Raw genomic sequence first — 19,180 nt, 5'->3', positions numbered from 1 at the left:
TTATTTTTTATTGTGTACAACCTTACAATAGGGGAAGATGTCATTTTCTATATCCACTCTTATTTTTTTTATACACATATGCAGAGTGACTTCAATATATCTTGAATGACAGCTCAAATGACACCATTTATAGGGTACTTAGAATCTGAATCACAGGTCTGTTTTTTTATAGAGGCTAAGTATTTTGTTTCATGTAAAACCTATTTTCTTAGCTCCGTAAATCAGGCTTGGGTGCACCCTTGGAGTGGTCAATGCACTGTTCTGCCCTCAGCTTCTCCCCTTGTGATGATTGACAGCTCTCCAAGGAGCGCAGCCTGTATTGAGTCCTCAGCTCTGCACACATTGACATAATAGGAGTTCTGTCCGCAGCAGCTCCACATGATCCTACAGCAGCAGGTGGCCAATACTGACTGGAGATGAGAGTGCGCACTAACACTACAGGAGCCAAGCGCTCCCAGTGTCAGTGTGGGCTCTTAACTCCCTCTCCTCAGCTGTGTACTACTGGGCACAGTGAGCAGCTTCTGCAGACACTGTGAGCAATCGAATCCTGCAATGTCAGTGTGTGCAGCTGTAAGGAGGTGGCGGGCACCCTCACGTGCCTCCTCTTTCCTGGACGCTGTTCGCATGTTCCCCTGCAGCACCTCACTTTTTCTTAATGTTCATATACTGTATAATGTGAATGTACTGTCTATAGGATTAGGGCTAGAATAGGAACTTAGTATAGGACAATAGTGGGCTAGAATAGAGGGGGGCACGTAAGTGATAGAGAACAGCATAGAATAGGAGATAGGCAGCACAGGGGTTAAGTTAATGGGAGGGGAAGCACAGAGCAGGGAAGTATGATCAGGATACTTCCTGATTGGAATCAGAAGCCTGGAGAGCCTGCCCAAGGGCAGGTCGTGTGAGCAGTAGTGGAACAGAGTATTGCAGGCCATGGGGATAAAGCTGCTGTCGCAGTAAGGGGACCCAGGCTGGAGAACCAGCTGGATAGGATCATCCCCAAGCAGTATCCGGGGTCTAAGACCAGGGCGGGAGCAGCTGGGATGGCGTTCCAGGCACCTTTCCCTACTGGAACTGGATGAGGGCTAACAGAGAGTTGGTGACAGGAGAGGCACAGATGGGACACAGATTGTTCAAGGATGCAGATGGAACATGGATTGTCCAAAGATACAGGTGGGATATGGATTGTCCAAGGATACAAGTGGGACACGGACTGTCCAAAGAGATAGTTGAGCTTGCTGGGAAAGGGAAGCTGATTGAGAAGATAGAGCCTGTCAGAATGGCAGGGACAGATATGAAGAGGGCTCTGTGTTTGCTGTGTGCTGCCTATGTGATGAAAGTACTGCTGTCCAGTAAAGTTGTGTTGTTTTAAAAGTCTTATGACTATGAAACATTTTGTGAAGCCAGAGTGACAAAACCTGAGAAGAACCTGGCAGTGACAGTGAGTACTCTGCTGCACACACAACAGAAAAGACTGTTTTTCATCTGTAGGGCATCAGGGTGTGGGAACACTACAGCTCGTTGCCATGACTACCACCCTGGCCGCCTTACAGAATTGGCATAGTCGGCAGGATGCCCAAAATGGCAGCTGTTGGTGACTTGAAGATGGCGCCGAACGCAGGCAGAAAGATGGCAGTCAGTGGTGTGAAAACTGAGAGCAGTGCCGCCCATCGTGGGCATCCTGAGAAGGAAAGGGCATGAAGATGGAAGAAGCAGTGGTCTGAGATGAGGCCACAACCCATTGTGACTGGTGCCTGCCCAAGATAGGAGCTGCAGAAGAAGAGACCCCGACCCTTGCAGCAGAATCTGAAGGAACGGGTGGGGCAGCTGGAAGCGACTCCACCAATGAATGGGTGGGGCCCAGAAGAACAAGCCAGTGTGTCTGAAGGAGAGACGCCATTACTTGTCCGTGATGCAGAGAAGCATGTCCTTTCGCGGAGACATTAGACGTCCGGACTGGGAATGGTCAGTGGCCCTGGCGGAGACGGGCCCACACTCTGAAGACTGGTGGACGAGAGGATTGGAGGAGTGGCTTCCCTTTGGGTTGCCGGAGAAGAAAGCCATCGAGGACGAAGACCCCATGGGTGCTGAAGAAGTGGACCCGGAAGAGGCGGGGGAAAAGCTGGAGGCGGTAGGGAGAGGAGTCGTTGCAGCTGTGGCTCCCCGCTCGCGTGGTTGCCCTAGAAGATCGTCACTGTCAGCTGCAGCTTTGGTGAGTGAGGGGTCTGCGCTCCCTTCGGGTTCTACACTGACTCATCACCTTCCTCCGCCCCGCCATCTTCGCTGGCCTCTAACGGCGTATACCCGGATGAGCCCCGGATGCCCATTGCCGAGGAGGGTTGGTGGATTAAAGGGGTTATTGAAGAGAAGAAGCGGTGGGAGGGCGCCAGGGTGTGGGAATACTACAGCTTGTTGCCAAGACTACCACCCTGGCCGCCTTACACAGCCATGAGGCAGCGATGCTTGGAGGTCTGTCAGTCATGATAAGGGATGGAGGATAGCATTTGAGGGGGCAGAACAGTGTACTGAGCACTTGGCCATGCCAAGGGTGAACCAAAGCCCCGTCATTTACATATCTAATAAAACTAAATAATTAACACTTGTACCACAAGTCCCTGTGATATATAAATGGTTTGGTGACAGACTCCTTTTAGGTTTACCTTATATATTATTAATAGATTTATCCCTTTTAGCAAACTGAATACATATCTAGGTAAGTGTAGAGTGTTCAATATGCAGAAAACATCCCATGTGCCAATGAAGAACGAACCCGATATTAGAGAATGCTGTTCCTGTTGGAATAGAGGCCGGGCACGTTTGCCAAAGTTCTGGCTTTCAGATATGTAGCTCCGATATGTCTAATATAAAATGCGTCATTATTAGTTGATTTTCTAGATTTAACTGTTCAATACCCCTCGACCTCTACATCTAAGCTTTCCAATGGTGTGGTAAGCCATCTCCAGTGGGAAATTATTGGTATCGCCAAAGTAAACAGCCAGAACTGGCAAAGCTGTCTTATCCTGTAAGAAGCCATCATCTTTCCTCCAGACACTGTCATTGCTGTCGCAGTTACAGAGCTTATCGGGGGAAGAGCAAGTACCTAAGGAAACACATAGCAATATCTTCTTGTTATTCTGATGTAAGCAGCCTAGAAAACCTGTTTTACTCTTCACCACGACAGCACCCACTGGAGGTATCGGATCCGCCCATTTGGAACAGGAAACCCTACAGGAAAGATAAAAGGGGCGGTCCGCCTTTCCTCCTCAGTTTTGGTTTCCTGTTCCAAATGGAGCAGGATCTTACCTGGGCCATGCATCCGCCTGTGCGGTTTCCTCGGGAACGGCAGGGGCTGCGGTCCGGAAGCAGCGTCGGGGGAGATTCCGTTTGACGGCTCCCCCCTCGTCTGGTGGCATAATGGTGATGACCGGGTCCGGGGAGGGTCGCCCGGTCTTACCAGGGAGCGGGCCGGTCTGGCATCCGGAGGCAGAACACCCCCCCCCATCGGTGGTGATACAGCGTGGGAGGTGAAGCCATGAGCGCGCGAACCGCGCGTGTGAGTAGCGGTGGGCAGGAGCCAGCCGGCGCCCGACGCTCCTATACCCCGGAAGTAATGGTTGAACTTCCGGGGTAGGATGGCGATGACGCGGCGCATGCGCCCTGGGAGTCCACCACCGGGGTATTCAAACCCGCAATAGCCAGCACATGTACTGCTAGATCAATGCTGGTATGGCTAGATCAATTAGATCAGCAGATCGAGCAAAGAGTGTCAAGGGAGAAACTGCGTGCAGCCATCCCGTTGATAAGAGGTGCAGCTGCCTTTATGGCAGATGCTTCAGCGGACACCCTAAGACTGGCAGCGAGGTCGGCAGCCCTGGTGAATAACGCCAGACGTGCGCTGTGGATAAAAAGCTTGAAAGGGGACGCACAATCAAAATCCAAAATTAGTGCAACCCCATGCGAGGGTGAGTTCCTCTTCGGGAAAGCCTTAGACGAAATTCTCGCCAAGGCAAAAGAGAGGAAAAAGGCCTTCAGTGATTCTCCCATTCCATTTTATAGGAAAACCTTTAAGAGACGGCCATTCGGGAGAAGAAGACAGTCGGACAGAACGAATAGATGGGCCACGAAAGACGAAAAGCAGAAGGGTAGCATCTTCAGAGGGCCAACATATAGGAGAGATAAAAATTAAGAGTTTAGACCCACCAGTTGGGGGTAGATTAAAATTTTTTGTTACCAAATGGGAACAAATTACGTTAAGCCCATGGATTTTGAACATAATCAAGGAGGGAATAAAGATTGAATTCCTTCAGATCCCTTATGAGTTCTTTGTTATAACTCGCCTTAATTCCTCAGTTCAGCAAAAGGCTCTCGAAGACGAGATTCGAGTCCTACTAGCTAAGAAAGTTTTAGTTGACGTCCCTGAGGAACAAGAGGGTAGAGGCTTTTACTCTCCCCTGTTTTTGGTTTCTAAACCTGACGGTACGTTTAGAACCATTATTAATTTAAAGAAGCTTAATTCATTTATAAAAAATTATAACTTCAAAATGGAATCAATTAGATCCACTATAAAGCTTCTTTTCCCAAATTGCGTAATGGCAGGGATTGATTTAAAAGATGCTTATTATCATCTCCCTATTCACAATAGATTCCAGAAATACCTAAGAGTCGCAGTGGAAGTCGAGGGCAGGATTCGTCATTTCCAATACGCGGCCATGCCCTTCGGTCTTTCCACGGCACCAAGAATATTTACCAAGGTGATGGCAGAAGTGATGGCCTACCTTCGCCAAAAGGACACACTGATCGTGCCGTATTTAGACGACTTCCTAATAATTGGGAATTCAGTCAAACAATGTACTGAACGCGTGACTGACGCAATCTCCTCTTTTCAGAGCCTTGGCTGGATCATCAATATCCAAAAGTCCAGACTCGATCCACAGTCTCTCCAGACATTTCTAGGATTTCAACTAGATTCCTTGACCCAGAGATGTCTTCTACCTCAGGTAAAAATCACCCTCACGAAACAAAAGATACGAGCAGCTATAGATAGACCACGTGTGTCCTTGAGAGGAGCAATGTCACTATTAGGATCACTAAATTCTTGCACCCCGGCAGTCCGGTGGGCCCAGTACCATGTCCGTACACTACAACACCAGATCCTCCAAGAGGATAAGCGACATAGTGGTAATTTACAGAGCAAAATAACCCTGTCACAAGAAGTCTTGACTTCTCTAGTGTGGTGGTTAGATGATGACCATTTATGTTCAGGAGTTCCATGGGTTATAGTTCCATCCTGTATCGTAACCACCGATGCCAGTCCCCAGGGCTGGGGAGCCCACATGGAGAATGGGTTTCATCAGGGAAAGTGGAATAGAGAAGAATGCGAGTACTCATCTAATTTAAAAGAACTGACTGCAGTGTTCTATGCTCTATACAACTTCCTTCCGCAGCTCCAACAGAAGCATGTCAGGATCCTATCGGACAACACCACCACAGTGGCCTATATAAACAGACAAGGAGGAACTCGATCAGAGACTCTGATGTCTTCAGCGGCAAGAATTTTAAACTTAGCAGAAAACTATTTTTTGTCCCTCTCGGCCCTTCATATCAGAGGCGAGAGCAATCAAAAGGCAGACTTCCTAAGCCGACACACTCTACGGCAAGGAGAGTGGTGCCTCAGTCAGAAGGTCTTCAGGGACATAGTAGCCCTATGGGGACAACTCAAGGTGGACCTTTTCGCCACAAAGGAGAACAGGCAGATAAAAACATTTGCCTCCCTATCTCCATCAGATCACCCAGACATACTAGACGCCTTTCTAGCTCCATGGAATTTCAACCTGGCGTATGCGTTCCCTCCATTGATCCTCCTACCTCAAGTAATTCGGAAGATCAGAGACGACAAAGCAAGGATAATTTTAATAGCACCGTTCTGGCCAAAAAGACCGTGGTTTTCGTGGCTGCAAATTATGTCAATAACAGATCCTTGGGGTCCTTCCTTCGACTCCCAACCTACTCTCCCAAGGCCCCTTTTTCCACCCTCAAGTGCTCAGCTTGCACTTGACGGCGTGGAATTTGAGAGGCAGTTATTGAGGACAAGAGGATTCTCTGAGTCTTTAATTACTACACTACTACAAAGTAGAAAACAGTCCACAACCCAAATTTACACTAGAATATGGAAAAAATTTCTTCAATTCCATACAGTACCTCATACAGCAGAAGTTCCAATAATCCCAATCTTGGAATTTCTGCAGAAAGGGAAAGACTTAGGCTTAGCAGTAAATACGCTAAGAGTACAAATATCGGCATTAGGAGCACTATATGGCCATAATATAGCAGGCAACAAGTGGATAACTCGATTCATTACAGCATGTGAACGAATAGCTCCAATCCACATACCCTCCGTCCCTACATGGGATCTAAATCTGGTCTTAGATGCCCTAACGGTAGACCCCTTTGAGCCGATCGACACAATACCCTTCAAATACTTAGCACTTAAAATGGCCCTCTTGGTAGCACTGACCTCAGCTAGAAGAGTGGGTGATATCCAGGCCTTGTCAATAGATCCACCTTTTTTCCAAGAATACCAAGACAGATTGGTATTAAAACCAGACCCTGCCTACCTGCCAAAAGTGGCAACAAAATACCATAGATCTCAGGAGATACTCCTCCCAACCTTCTATAAAAATCCCTCTACTCCGGAAGAGCAGAAGTTCCATACTCTGGACGTCAAAAGAACTGTCCTAAAATATATTGAGAGGTCCAACAGTTGGAGGCAGAGTAGGGCCCTATTTGTTTCATTTCAGGGCTGTAAGAAGGGGTATGGAGTCACGAAGAGCACCATTTCCCGGTGGATCAGAGAGGCCATTCGTTTAGCCTACTCCGCAAAAAACGAAGATCCTCCAGGGAACATCAGGGCGCATTCCACCAGAGCAATGGCAACTTCTTGGGCGGAAAAGGGAGATGTTCCGATTGAAACTATATGTAAGGCGGCAGTTTGGTCATCCCCTTCTACCTTCTATAACCACTATAGACTTGACCTTTCATCAACCTCTGACTTAAGCTTTGGCAGGACTGTCCTTGGCACGGTGGTCCCACCCAGGTGATGGTCTCTGGAATCTCTCCAGTGGGTGCTGTCGTGGCGAAGAGTAAAAAGCCGGATTACTTACCGGTAATGCTCTTTTAATGAGTCCACGACAGCACCCGCTCACTTCCCTCCCTAAAGATATCAATAGTTAAAGTATATCAACCAAATAATGGATAAGAAAGATGTTAAAATAAGAGAACATTGCCTAATCCTTGGCGGTCCTTCTGGTACTCTGAAACGTAAAACTGAGGAGGAAAGGCGGACCGCCCCTTTTATCTTTCCTGTAGGGTTTCCTGTTCCAAATGGGCGGATCCGATACCTCCAGTGGGTGCTGTCGTGGACTCATTAAAAGAGCATTACCGGTAAGTAATCCGGCTTATTCTGTGTAATACATACTGTACCTGTTGTTCCACATGCACAACCTCCGATGGAAGGATCAGCACCGCCCCAGTAATCCATCCTCTTTCCATCCCAAGAAACCCACCAGCCCCATCCAGACTGGATAAAACGCAAATGGCGGCAATCAAGCTGGAAGGAAAGAGGTTTTACTAGAAAATGAAAATCTGCAGTATAGATGTACATGTGAGTGCCCACCAAATGATTGGCCAAACCACTGCTCGGCCAACCGCCATCTAGTTTATATGGCAACCTTTAATTTTATTAGATAACATGTTTAAAAAAAACCTCAAGATTTACTTGTACAAGACGCATGGTAAAAGTACAGTACGAAGCAGGAAAAGATTTGTAAATGCCTTTAAAAGGCAATTTGTCTGCAGTCTTTTGCTATGTAATCCGAGAACAGCATGATGTAGTGGCAGAGACCCTGATTCCAGCAATGTGTCACTGGGCTGCATGCTGTCATTTTGATAAAATCACTGTTTTCCATGCTACAAATCTAGCAGACCTCATAATGCTGAACCCTGTACACCCCTCTCCCACCACTCATTGGCAGCTTTCTGTGTACCCTGTAAAACTGTATCTTGACAGAAACCTGCTAATCGGTGGGGTTATACTGAGCAGGAGGACTACATGGCACAGAACCTAGTAAGATAGAGAGAACCCCTGGTGATAAAACACTGATTCTATTGAAACAGGAACACCTCCTAGAAGGTGACACATAACTAGAATCAGGTTCTCAGTACCTACATTATGCTGCTCTCAGATTAGAAATCAAAAACCTGCTGACAGATTCCTTTAAAGAGGTTGTTCCATTTTCAGAAAACTTTTTGCCATGTGTTAATACAAGGAGCCAGAGCTGGAACCATGGAGGATAATAACACTCACTGGTTTCATAACTAATGCAACGTATATCATAACGTTTTCAGAACAAGACAACCCCTTTAAATTAAGGCTGAATGCCTATACTTCATCTCCTTGATTTTCATATCAATGGCTTTGTGTCATGACCAATACAATGTTGTACAGAAACTAAATTCTGAATGTCTCACTGTCCAAATACTGCCGGATCCATCTGTATACAGATTACTCCTGTCCCACATCCTTCAACTTCATAACTATGCACAGAGCCATGTGGATCTCTACGGGTCAATGATCTACAATCTGTATTCACAGCAGACTTTTTTTTTTTCTTTCATTGAATTATTACTTTCAAATGTAAAATGCCAAAATTTTGCTTTATTTTTTTGCAAGAATATACAGGTGAATAGACTTACATACACATTAATGGAGGGGAGAGTATTGAACGTCTAGGGCCAACCAAAGCACGCCGACAGTGAGCGGGGGCGCCAAAACTTACGTGATTTATTAGGGTGCCAACCACAGCGACAAGGTAGGGGCTTTATTAGGGACTAATTACGAGGTTTCCTTTCCCCACCTGCCATAAGCCCTGGGTATTACGAGGCACGCTCTCTGTATGTAGGACTAGTTACAAAGTGATGACGCTATTCTGTGATTTTTGGTTCTGACCAGGAACACTTATTAGTGTCCTTTTTAATTAAGATAATAAAGTTAAAAAAAAAAAAAAAAAAATTGGATGAAAATAGCCACATCGCCAGACATGTAAAATACAGGTGAAGGCAATTTTTTTTTTTTTTTTTTCATATTTTGATAACGAAACAGCAATATTTCCATTGCTTTCTCCATTGCGACCACTAGGTGGTGCCAAGACTCCTATTCGAATAAGGTGTCTAGTTGTGAGGGTGGAGGTGGCTAGGGACTGGTTGTTAAGGGATTTGTTTGGGTGGGGGACGCGGGGTAATTTGTGCTTCCTTTTAATATTAGTATTGTGTCATGAACATTGCAGGGCACTTGACAGAAGATAAACGTCTCATTTTTTTAAAGACTATAACCATCATATATAATATATGGAAAAAAAAAACTAATTTCACTTGCTGAAAGGAATAAAGATTATTTTTTATTTCATTACAATTTAAAACAAATTGAAGAATTTTTTTTTTATTTAGATTGCCAGCTCTTTAACCCTTTAATCATCAGGGAATTTTTCCATTTTTGAGCCTTCGTTTTATATTCCCTTTGATCAAAAAGCTATACCTTTTTTTTTCCATCAATATAGCCATATGACTGTTTTGTTGTAGTATTATTGACAACATTTCATTTACCATCCAATCTACTTTTAAACTGGACACAAATTCCATTCCAACATTGCTTTTTGGGTTTTATTTGGGTTTTATTTTTAGAGACCTAATGTTGTGGTGTTACTTACCTTTGGACATGATTTTCCAGGTCAGTCTTATGTTTTTTTGACTACTTTGAAAAAACATTCTGAAGTTTGTAAAAGAAAAAAAAAGTGTCGCCATTTTCTGAGGCCCTCACTTTTTATGTGGCCATAGATGGAGCTGTGTGAGGGCTTTTTTGTGGTCTGAGCAAACATTTTTATTGATAACATTTTGGGGCACATATGACATTTTTAGTGTTTTTCTATCACAGTATTAGAGTAAAGTGCGATAACTAAAAAATGGCAGTTTTGAACATCCCGGTTTTTTTGTGTCTAGCATATGGTTTAAATGTGACATTTTCATAGACTTTTTAAGGCTCATTTTTAGAGGACCAGCCTGTGCCTGAGATTTGTATGAGGACTTCACATGGCACTTACATGGGGCTTCATCCCATCACCACCTGCTAGGGTAACTCATCTGTTCCCTGGACTTTTTGATGTGTCTATACAAAACAATATTACACAGTTGGCTTTTATTCCACAAAGTACTTACCCTGACAAATTGTTCACAGCTTTGTGATACAGTAGTCAGAGCACTGAGCTGCGAGATGTCTGCAGAGTAGATAAGTTCTCGTTTGTAGCATCCTGCCTCTTCACATGGACTCACGGGCATCCGTCTTTCACTGTTATGGCCAATCACTGTTATACCTGCATCAAAAATCAAAAATGCAAGAAAACAACATTTTACTCACTGCTCCATACTGCAACCCACTTGTCCTTCATTCTTGAAGTGCATGGAGCCTGCCAGCAAGCCTGGGATTAAGCATCAGCAACTCTTAACCAATATAGTCATGCAATCCAAAGGGATTGTCTAGGTTTGGCAAGAAAGTCTGCAGTTACTCCATCTGTCGACAGACATATAAATCCTCACATGCTGTCAGGATTCTCCAGTGCCGGCAGTGAGACCAAGCGGTCATGTCTTGGCCACATTACAACTAGACATGTGCGGCCTCGCTCCTACATGATATTAAGTAAATCAAGATGTTTTGAACGTTATGTTTCTATTTTTTTTTATTATTTGCATATCATTACTTCACCTAAAAATCCCGTGATTTTATAATTAAATGACTTTCCCTTCTTCTTTCTGCAATATCAGTGTTGTAGCATGTAGAATGGTTAATTAGTTGCTTAATATATTTGACAGTTTGGAAAGAATTCGGATTGCCCCGCCGAAGGTGAGATGTCTCTTCATTGTCAGGCTTTGTACTATGCCCTTAAAATACTGCCTACCTGAGAATTGGTCCAGGACTTATCACATTTCATCTATTAGGGAATATTTTGCTTATCATTTCAGAGTATTTAGAGACGGATTACCTGAAATTGATGACATGTCACAGAAAACTTCAAACTGTGGAACACCTTTGTCAACTCCATCTGGGTCAATTATATACCGTCCTGAGTCAGTAATTCCAGCTTCTTTTAGAGCAGTGCATGACTCTAGCACTGGAGGGTCTGAAACTTTCATGCAAAAATTTGACATGTTAAGGCTAAAGATAGTGTTTTAGAGGAATTTTAAAAACAATGACATTGAATAACTGAATTGACTTCACTGACAATGACTGATACGTCAAGACCGTCATTGTTCAAGGGGAAGGGCGTGTTGGAGTTAGGGGCACATCTCTTAATGAATCAGGAGTGTCTGAGAAGTGTCATTAAATTTTTCAAGCAATTTAAGCCAAAATTATGGCATTAACACTTTGATGAATTTGGCCCGATGTCCGTAATCTAGTTAATGAGGAGCATTCTGAATATTGAGAAATTCAGACTGTTTAGTCATACAGGCAGATAAATGTACAATCATGTAAATATGGCATATATATTGATAGCGTTCAATGGGGAATAGGGAATATGTCATTGGGTTTCAACATGTCCTGTAGATATGATCAAATTGAATTTGTTTTGAATTTTTAGGAATTTGCTGAATCTGGCAATTTCAAACAATGGCAACCATTATTTTACACACTGCAAGAAGATTGCATGAGTCAGAGAAGGTTCAAATGTCCTCAGGTGATTGCCAAGAAGGCTTTCCCTTAATGCCTTAGAGCTATCAATTCACATGGTATAGTAGAGCCAATAAGCCAATCATAGCCAGTGTAAAAGCACTATCAGGAAATACAGCAGCTATTTTGTGGTGACTTCTCTTTGACAGATTAGGACTTACTGTAGTTTTTATTTTATATATGTCTAAATACTAAAAACTAACAAATAAGAACAAATAAGAAAGTTCTGTAGTATCAGTTAATGCTGACTTACTTGTTCCCCAACATTTGAGCTTTCCTATGCGGTGGAATGCCATAGCCATTGGTATATCACTTGTGACTCCAAACCGGAACTCCATAATTGGCAGAGAAGACTTATCTGATATGGCTCCTTCATCCATTCTCCACATATCATCATTTATGTCACAGTTACAAGAAGTGATACCAAAGGCACATTCACCTAAGCAATAGATACATCACCAGTCATTTGATACAAAGAGCGCTTACGTGAGGTATGTTGTCAGTCTGAACACCCTTAGACCTATGTGAGGCTGTCTAATTACGCTGCTTGATATTAAGCAATGGCTTCCTATACTTAAAGGTAACCTGCCATTAGATTCATGTTGCCTGACCCATGGTCAGCGTGGACCAGAGCCTAGATGAACAATTGCATTCAGGTATGTTTTACTCTGAAATGCTGCAATGTTACAGAGAAAACGTACATTGAAGAGTCAAGTGAGAACTATAGGGAGGGTCTTAACTAGTCTGATGCTGTCTTCAGACAGATCCTTCCTGCTCCTCTCCATTTGATTAGCAATTTTCTCACTATGTATATTCATGGAAGTGACCTGTCAATCAACTGGAGGGCTTGGGTGGAAGATGGCCAGGGACCACATCGGACTAGGAAGGTCTCTCCCGTAGTCCATGGCCAGATTTCAAACAATATCTTATCTAAAACACTGGAGCGTTTTAGAGTAAAGCATACCTGGCTGCAATCGTGGAAACAAGGTCTGATTTATGCTGCGCTATCCAATGACCAGTTCCCTTTACTATATGCAGAAATATTAAATGGGCAATCTCATGTTATTAAACTGCCTGAGTTAGTTAGACCACATGAAAATAATGTTTGGATCACATTAGTAAAACTTATGTAAAATGTTCCCAATAAAACCTTCAACTAAATCCACAAAGAAAAGCCTAAATCACATTTAGTGTCCACATGTTTGGCAGGGGTATAATTACCAAAATGGGGTCTCTTGAGGAGGGTATTCTGCTCTTCTAGCATTTAGGGGCTATGTATATGGAGTCCGCAAACTATTCTAGGAAAATCTGTGCACCAGGAGGCAAATAGCACTCCGACCCTCCCGAGTCTCGCCATGAATCTAAGCAGTACTGTACAGCCACATATGGGGTATTTCCATGTTCAAGAGAAACTGTGACAAATTTTGTTGCCATTTTTACCCATTTTTGTCTGCGAAAATGTAAAATCTGGGACTAAAACAATTTTTGTGGTAAAAATGTAATTATTTTTTCTTCATTGCCCGATGGTATAAAATTCTTTTACACACTTGTGGTGTCAATATGATCACTGCACCCTTAGATGAATTCATTGAGAGGTGTAGTATGTAAAATGTGGTCACTTATGGGGGATTCTTACATCTCAGGGGATCTTCCAGTGCATCATGGCACCCAAAAAAATAACGGCAATATCTTCACTCAATATGGCTCTCCTTCCCTTCTGAGCTTTCCACTGTGCCTCAAAAGTAGTTCCCGGTTACATGTATAATAACAGGGTCTGTACCCCAGGACTGGCGTATAGCAAATGTGGTGCCAATATTCAAAAAGGGGACAAAACCTGAACTTGGAAATTATAGGCCAGTTTAACCTCAACTGTGGGTAAAATCCTGGAGGGTTTTCTAAGAGATACTATACTGGAGTATCTGGAGAAGAATAACCTCATGACCCAATATCAACATGGGTTTACAAGGGACCGTTCCTGTCAGACTAATCTGATAAGCTTTTATGAAGAGGTAAGTTCAGGACTGGACCAAGGGAATGCAGTGGACGTGGTGTACATGGACTTTTCAAAATCTTTTGAAACGGTGCCACATAAAAGGTTGATACACAAAATGAGAACAATGGGGATAGGGGAAAATATGTGTAGGTGGGTTAAGAGCTGGCTCAGGGATAGGAAACAAAGGGTGGTTATTAATGGAGCACACTCGGACTTTGTCACAGTTAGCAGTGGGGTACCACAGGGGTCAGTTTTGGGCCTGCTTCTTTTGAACATATTTATTAATGACCTTGTAGAGGGCATAGAGAGTAGAATTTCAATATTTGCAGATGACACTAAACTCTGCAGGGTAATCAGTACAGAGGAGGACAATTTTATATTACAGGAGGATTTATGTAAACTAGAAGCTTGGGCTGATAAATGGCAAATGAGCTTTAATGGGGATAAATGTAAGGACATGCACTTGGGTAGAACGAACAAGATGTATAATTATGTGCTTAATTGTAAAACACTGGGCAAAACGGTCACTGAAAAAGACCTAGGTGTATGGCTGGACGACAAACTCAAATTTAGTGGCCAGTGTCAGGCAGCTGCTGCAAAGGCAAATAAAATAATGGGATGCATTAAAAGAGGCATAGATGCTCATGAGGAGAACATAATTTTACCTCTATATAAGTCACTAGTGTGACCACACTTAGAATACTGTGTACAGTTCTGGTCTCCGGTGTATAAGAAAGACATAGCTGAACTGGAGCGGGTGCAGAGAAGAGCGACCAAGGTTATTAGGGAACTAGGGGGTCTGCAATACCAAGACAGGTTATTACACCTGGGGTTACTTAGTTTGAAAAAACGAAGGCTTAGGGGTGATCTTATTACAATGTATAAATATATACGGGGACAATACAAAGACCTTTCTAATGATCTTTTTACTCTTAGACCTGTGACGGGGACAAGGGGGCATCCACTACGTCTGGAGGAAAGAAGGTTTAAGCATACTAACAGACGCGGATTCTTTACTGTAAGAGCAGTGAGACTATGGAACTCTCTGCCATATGATGTTGTAATGAGTGATTCCCTAATAAAATTTAAGAAGGGACTGGATGCCTTTCTTGAAAAGTATAATATTACAGGGTATATACACTAGTTTCCTTAATATTGCGTTGATCCAGGGAGCTAGTCTGATTGCCGTATGTGGAGTCGGGAAGGAATTTTTTTCCCCAATGTGAAGCTTACTGTTTGCCACATGAGGTTTTTTTTGCCTTCTGCTGGATCAACATGTTAGGGCAAGTTAGGATAGGATATGGGTTGAACTATATGGACTTAAAGTCTTCCTTCCTTCAACCTTAATAACTATGTTACTATGTAAGGTATTGACGCAATCAGGAGAAATTGCACAACAAAGTGAGAGGTCTATTTTTTCCTATTAGCCCTTACAAAAATTAAAAACTGGGGGCTATAACAACATTATAGCAGTAAAAATGTAATTATTTTTTTCTTCTGTGCCCAAAGTAATATATTTCTGTGAGGCACATGTGGTGTCAACATGCCCACTGCACCCCTAGATGAATTCATTTAGAGGTGTAGTTTATAAAATTGTCAATTATGGGGCGTTCCGCTGTTCTGGCACCTCAGGGGCTCTGCCATTGTGACTTGGTGTAAGAAGAGGAACCGTACCACGGGAAAATTGTGAATTTTTTGACAAATAAAAGCAAGTCTTATTGCAGACATTTTTTCCACTATCACAAAGTACAATATGTCACAAAAAACATTCTCAGAATCGGTGGGGGATCCATTGAAACTTTCCAAAGTTATCACCTCATAAAGTGACACTGGTCAGATTTTAAAAATGAGGCCCAGTCATTAATCTACAAAGTGGCTTGGTCTTTAATATGTTAAAAATGACAAAATTAAGTGTTTCTTATTTTTTAGCAATTTTATAGGAAGAAAAAAAATCTCTTGTATTATCCGTCTAGAATTCAGGGACATATAAATACTGTGCTGTGCACAATGTATCAGTACAATCTGCCTGTGGAGTTAGAGCCTGCAATACAGATCAAGTAAACAAAATGCTCTCCGTTATATCATACATGGCTCAGCAGATTTTGCTCCTGCTTGTGATGTTGAGGGTTGTGGGTTCAATACTTGCAGAGACTCACAAAAAAAGAAAAAAAAATTACATTTTTGTAATTGCTTATTATTTTTTATTAGTTTTATAGGAATAAATAAATAAATCTGTATTTCCTCACCTCAATATACATATACAAAGAAATACAGTAATTTATGTAATGTACGTGTATAATGTGCTTTTGGGCTTACTGCCTGCAATACAGGTCAAGATTACCAAAATCTCATAACGTTTATCATTATGAGCTGTGGCTTTTAGATAAAGTTGCCACATGGGAACATAGAAAAGTGAGATTGCGTCCCTGGAGACCCGATGGCAGAAGAAGTGGTTAAATTTAATTTCTGCACTGAGCATAGAGTAGCAGCCCGCACCCAGAGGAGGATGAAGACATTGGAGAGGTGAGTATAGGAGCCGGGACAAAGCAATAAAGCTCCGGGATGGCGGGACTGAGCCCTCAAAGTGGGACAGTCCAGGTGAATCCGGGAAGGTTGGAAGCTATGAATATACAGTTTATTCCCGTGAATCTCGGCCACCAGACCCTGACCCAATGTGCACCGTAGTTACAGTCCAGGAGAAAAATTAACTCCTAACTTTACAGTAAGCTCTCTCCAGCTTATGACTTTCAATACAGCAGTTAACTACTCACTTCCCTCCCCCTCCCACTCAGCTTCTGGCATAATCACATTCCAGAATCACAACCTCTCAGACCAAGCAGAGGAAAGCTTCCAAAACAGTTCTCCTTATCACTTTTCTGAGCCCTCTACTTTTAAGAAGTCATAGTTATCTTTGTGTGAATATAGTAATAACACTGTAGGATCAGAACAAACACTGATAGACTGTTAATGTGAAGTAGTTGACTTAAGCTCCTCACCAGAACTGTCACTCAAGCAGGAGAACAAACCCCCCAAGCAACCAGGAAGTAAGAAGAATGCAGAGCTGTGTCCTGCACCAGACACAACTTGAGAAAACCTCATTAAAAGTTATAACATAGTGTATTATGATTTTTGTGTAGAATAGAATGTCTTACCATTTTCTCCACAAGCACATCTTCCACTGTTTGTGGTTGCTCCACCCCATGAAAATATCTGCTCTCCATCTCTGGATACCCACCATCCCCAATTTCCATCCAAAAATCGTACATGCCGGCAGTCTAACTGATATAAAAGAAATATTATTCTCCCATAATTGGTATTGTAGAATTTGCTATCACAATCTTCCCTCTTCATATTTTCTATGACATTAGTATTAATGATGCTTTTAAATGGTTAAATGGTTAACATTGGGTTGTCAAGATCCTATATAAATGGGAGAGCATTGCAACATGAGCTGGTTTCATTGGCTCGATTATGAGTCGCAGCTTATAAAAATTTGGAATGTCCAAATGCACTGCTGTAAATTCACATGCATTCCTGGCCAACTATTGTTAGAAACACAGCAAGAAAGATGCTCAGAGAAGAATGTCCTTTACCAGTATTTGCTTCACGTTGTAGTTGTCATCCAGGGCCTCCTAGCTGCAGGAAAGGCTTTATATCAGGTGCCTAACCTGTCCCACATGCCCAGGTAAGAATCCACCACCTTACCATAACACTATGAACATAGCGCATAATTCAAGCAAATAAAACAGTTCAATACATAAGCACTTATGGATAAGGTAATAATGATGGCTGATTGTTAAGCCTAACAGAATACACAGTGGGTACAGAAAGTATTCAGACCCCTTTACATTTTTCATTCTTTTTTTCATTGCAGCCATTTGGTAAATTCAAAAAAGTTCATTTTTTTCTCATTAATGTACACTCTGCATCCCATCTTGACTGGAAAAAAAAAACAGAAATGTAGAAATTTTTGAAAATTTAATAAAAAAGAAAAACTGATATCACATGGTCATAAGTATTCAGATCCTTTGCTCAGACACTCATAATTAAGTCACATGCTGTCCATTTCCTTGTGATCCTCCTTGAGATGGTTCTACTCCTTCATTGGAGTCCAGCTGTGTTAAATTAAACTGATAGGACTTGATTTGTAAAGGCACACACCTGTCTATATAAGACCTCACAGCTCACAGTGCATGTCAGACCAAATGAGAATCATGAGGTCAAAGGAGCTGACCAAGGAGCTCAGAGACAGAATTGTGGCAAGGCACTCATCTGGCCAAGGTTCCAAAAGAATTTCAGCAGTACTCAAGGTTCCTAAGAGCACAGTGGCCTCCATAATTCTTAAATGGAAGACGTTTGGGACCACCAGTATTCTTCTTAGACCTGGCCGTCCAGCCAAACTGAGCAATTGTGGGAGAAGAACCTTGGTGAGAGAGGTAAAGAAGAATCCCAAAATCACTGTGGCTGAGCTAGATAGATGCAATAGGGAGATGTGAGAAAGTTCCACAAAGTCAACTATCATTGCAGCCCTCCACCAGTCGGGCCTTTATGGCAGGGTGGCCCAATGGAAGCCTCTCCTCAGTGCAAGACATTTGAAATCCCACATAGAGTTTGCTCAAACACACGATGGACTTCCAGACTATGAGAAATAAGATTCTCTGGTGTGATGAGATAGAACTTCTTGGTGATAACTCTAAGCGGTATGTGTGGAGAAAACCAGGCACTGCTCATCACCTGCCCAATACAATCCCAACAGTGAAACATGGTGGTGGCAGCATCATGCTATGGGGGTGTTTTTCAGGTGCAGGGACAGGACGACTGGTTGTCATTGAAGGAAACATGAATGCTGCCAAGTACAGAGATATCGTGGATGAAAACCTCTTCCAGAGTGCTCTGGACCTCAGACTTGGTCGAAGGTTCACCTTCCAACAAGACAATGACCCTAAGCACACAGCTAAAATTACAAAGGACTAGCTTCAGAATAACTCTGTGACCATTCTTGACTGGCCCAGCCAGAACCCTGACCTAAACCCAATTGAGCATCTCTGTAGAGACCTGAAAATGGCTGTCCACCAACGTTCACCATCCAAACTGACGGAACTGGAAAGGATCCCCAAATCCAGGTGTGAAAAACTTGTTACATCATTCCCAAGAAGACTCATGGCTGTACTAGCTCAAAAAGGTGCTTCTACTCAACACTGAGCAAAAGAGTCTGAATACCTATGACCATGTTATATATATACACAGACACAGCAGGTGAAATAAGTATTGAACATGACACCAATTCTCAAACTACCGTATTTTTTGGACTATAAAACGCACTTTTTCCCCAAAAATTTTTTGGGGAAAACGTGTGTGCGTCTTATAGTTGGAATGTACTTACAGATAGCGTGGTGGCAAGTCAGGTGATTCTT

General features: G+C 42.8%; 1 protein-coding gene across 1 annotated transcript; it reads right to left on the bottom strand.

The window, feature by feature from the left end:
- Window positions 1–1,899: 1,899 nt before the first annotated feature.
- LOC141099808 (contactin-associated protein-like 2) lies at window positions 1,900–17,034 on the bottom strand. Its single transcript, XM_073587875.1, has 6 exons — window positions 16,919–17,034; window positions 12,027–12,212; window positions 11,088–11,231; window positions 10,267–10,421; window positions 7,480–7,606; window positions 1,900–2,087 (listed from the first exon to the last, which is right to left on the bottom strand). Exons 2-6 carry the CDS (start codon window positions 12,160–12,162, stop codon window positions 1,900–1,902), a joined length of 750 nt encoding a protein of 249 aa, XP_073443976.1. The 5' UTR covers window positions 12,163–12,212; window positions 16,919–17,034.
- Window positions 17,035–19,180: the final 2,146 nt, after the last annotated feature.

The sequence above is a fragment of the Dendrobates tinctorius genome, unplaced genomic scaffold (assembly GCF_039654945.1).
Source record: "Dendrobates tinctorius isolate UK_male_01 unplaced genomic scaffold, ASM3965494v1 ptg000102l, whole genome shotgun sequence".
In the NCBI taxonomy this organism is placed as follows: domain Eukaryota; kingdom Metazoa; phylum Chordata; class Amphibia; order Anura; family Dendrobatidae; genus Dendrobates; species Dendrobates tinctorius.
Note: the sequence above shows the minus strand (reverse complement) of the source record. Positions and strands in the feature narration are given on the sequence as shown.

Excerpts from the sequence above, each read along its gene's own strand:
- LOC141099808 (XM_073587875.1), bottom strand. The coding sequence starts at position 12,162 with ATGTGGAGAATGGATGAAGGAGCCATATCAGATAAGTCTTCTCTGCCA. Across the intron at positions 11,232-12,026 it reads GCTCAAATGTTGGGGAACAA|TTTCAGACCCTCCAGTGCTA; the intron begins GTAAGTCAGCAT and ends TTTGCATGAAAG. Across the intron at positions 7,607-10,266 it reads GCTGTGAACAATTTGTCAGG|CTTGATTGCCGCCATTTGCG; the intron begins GTAAGTACTTTG and ends CTTTCCTTCCAG.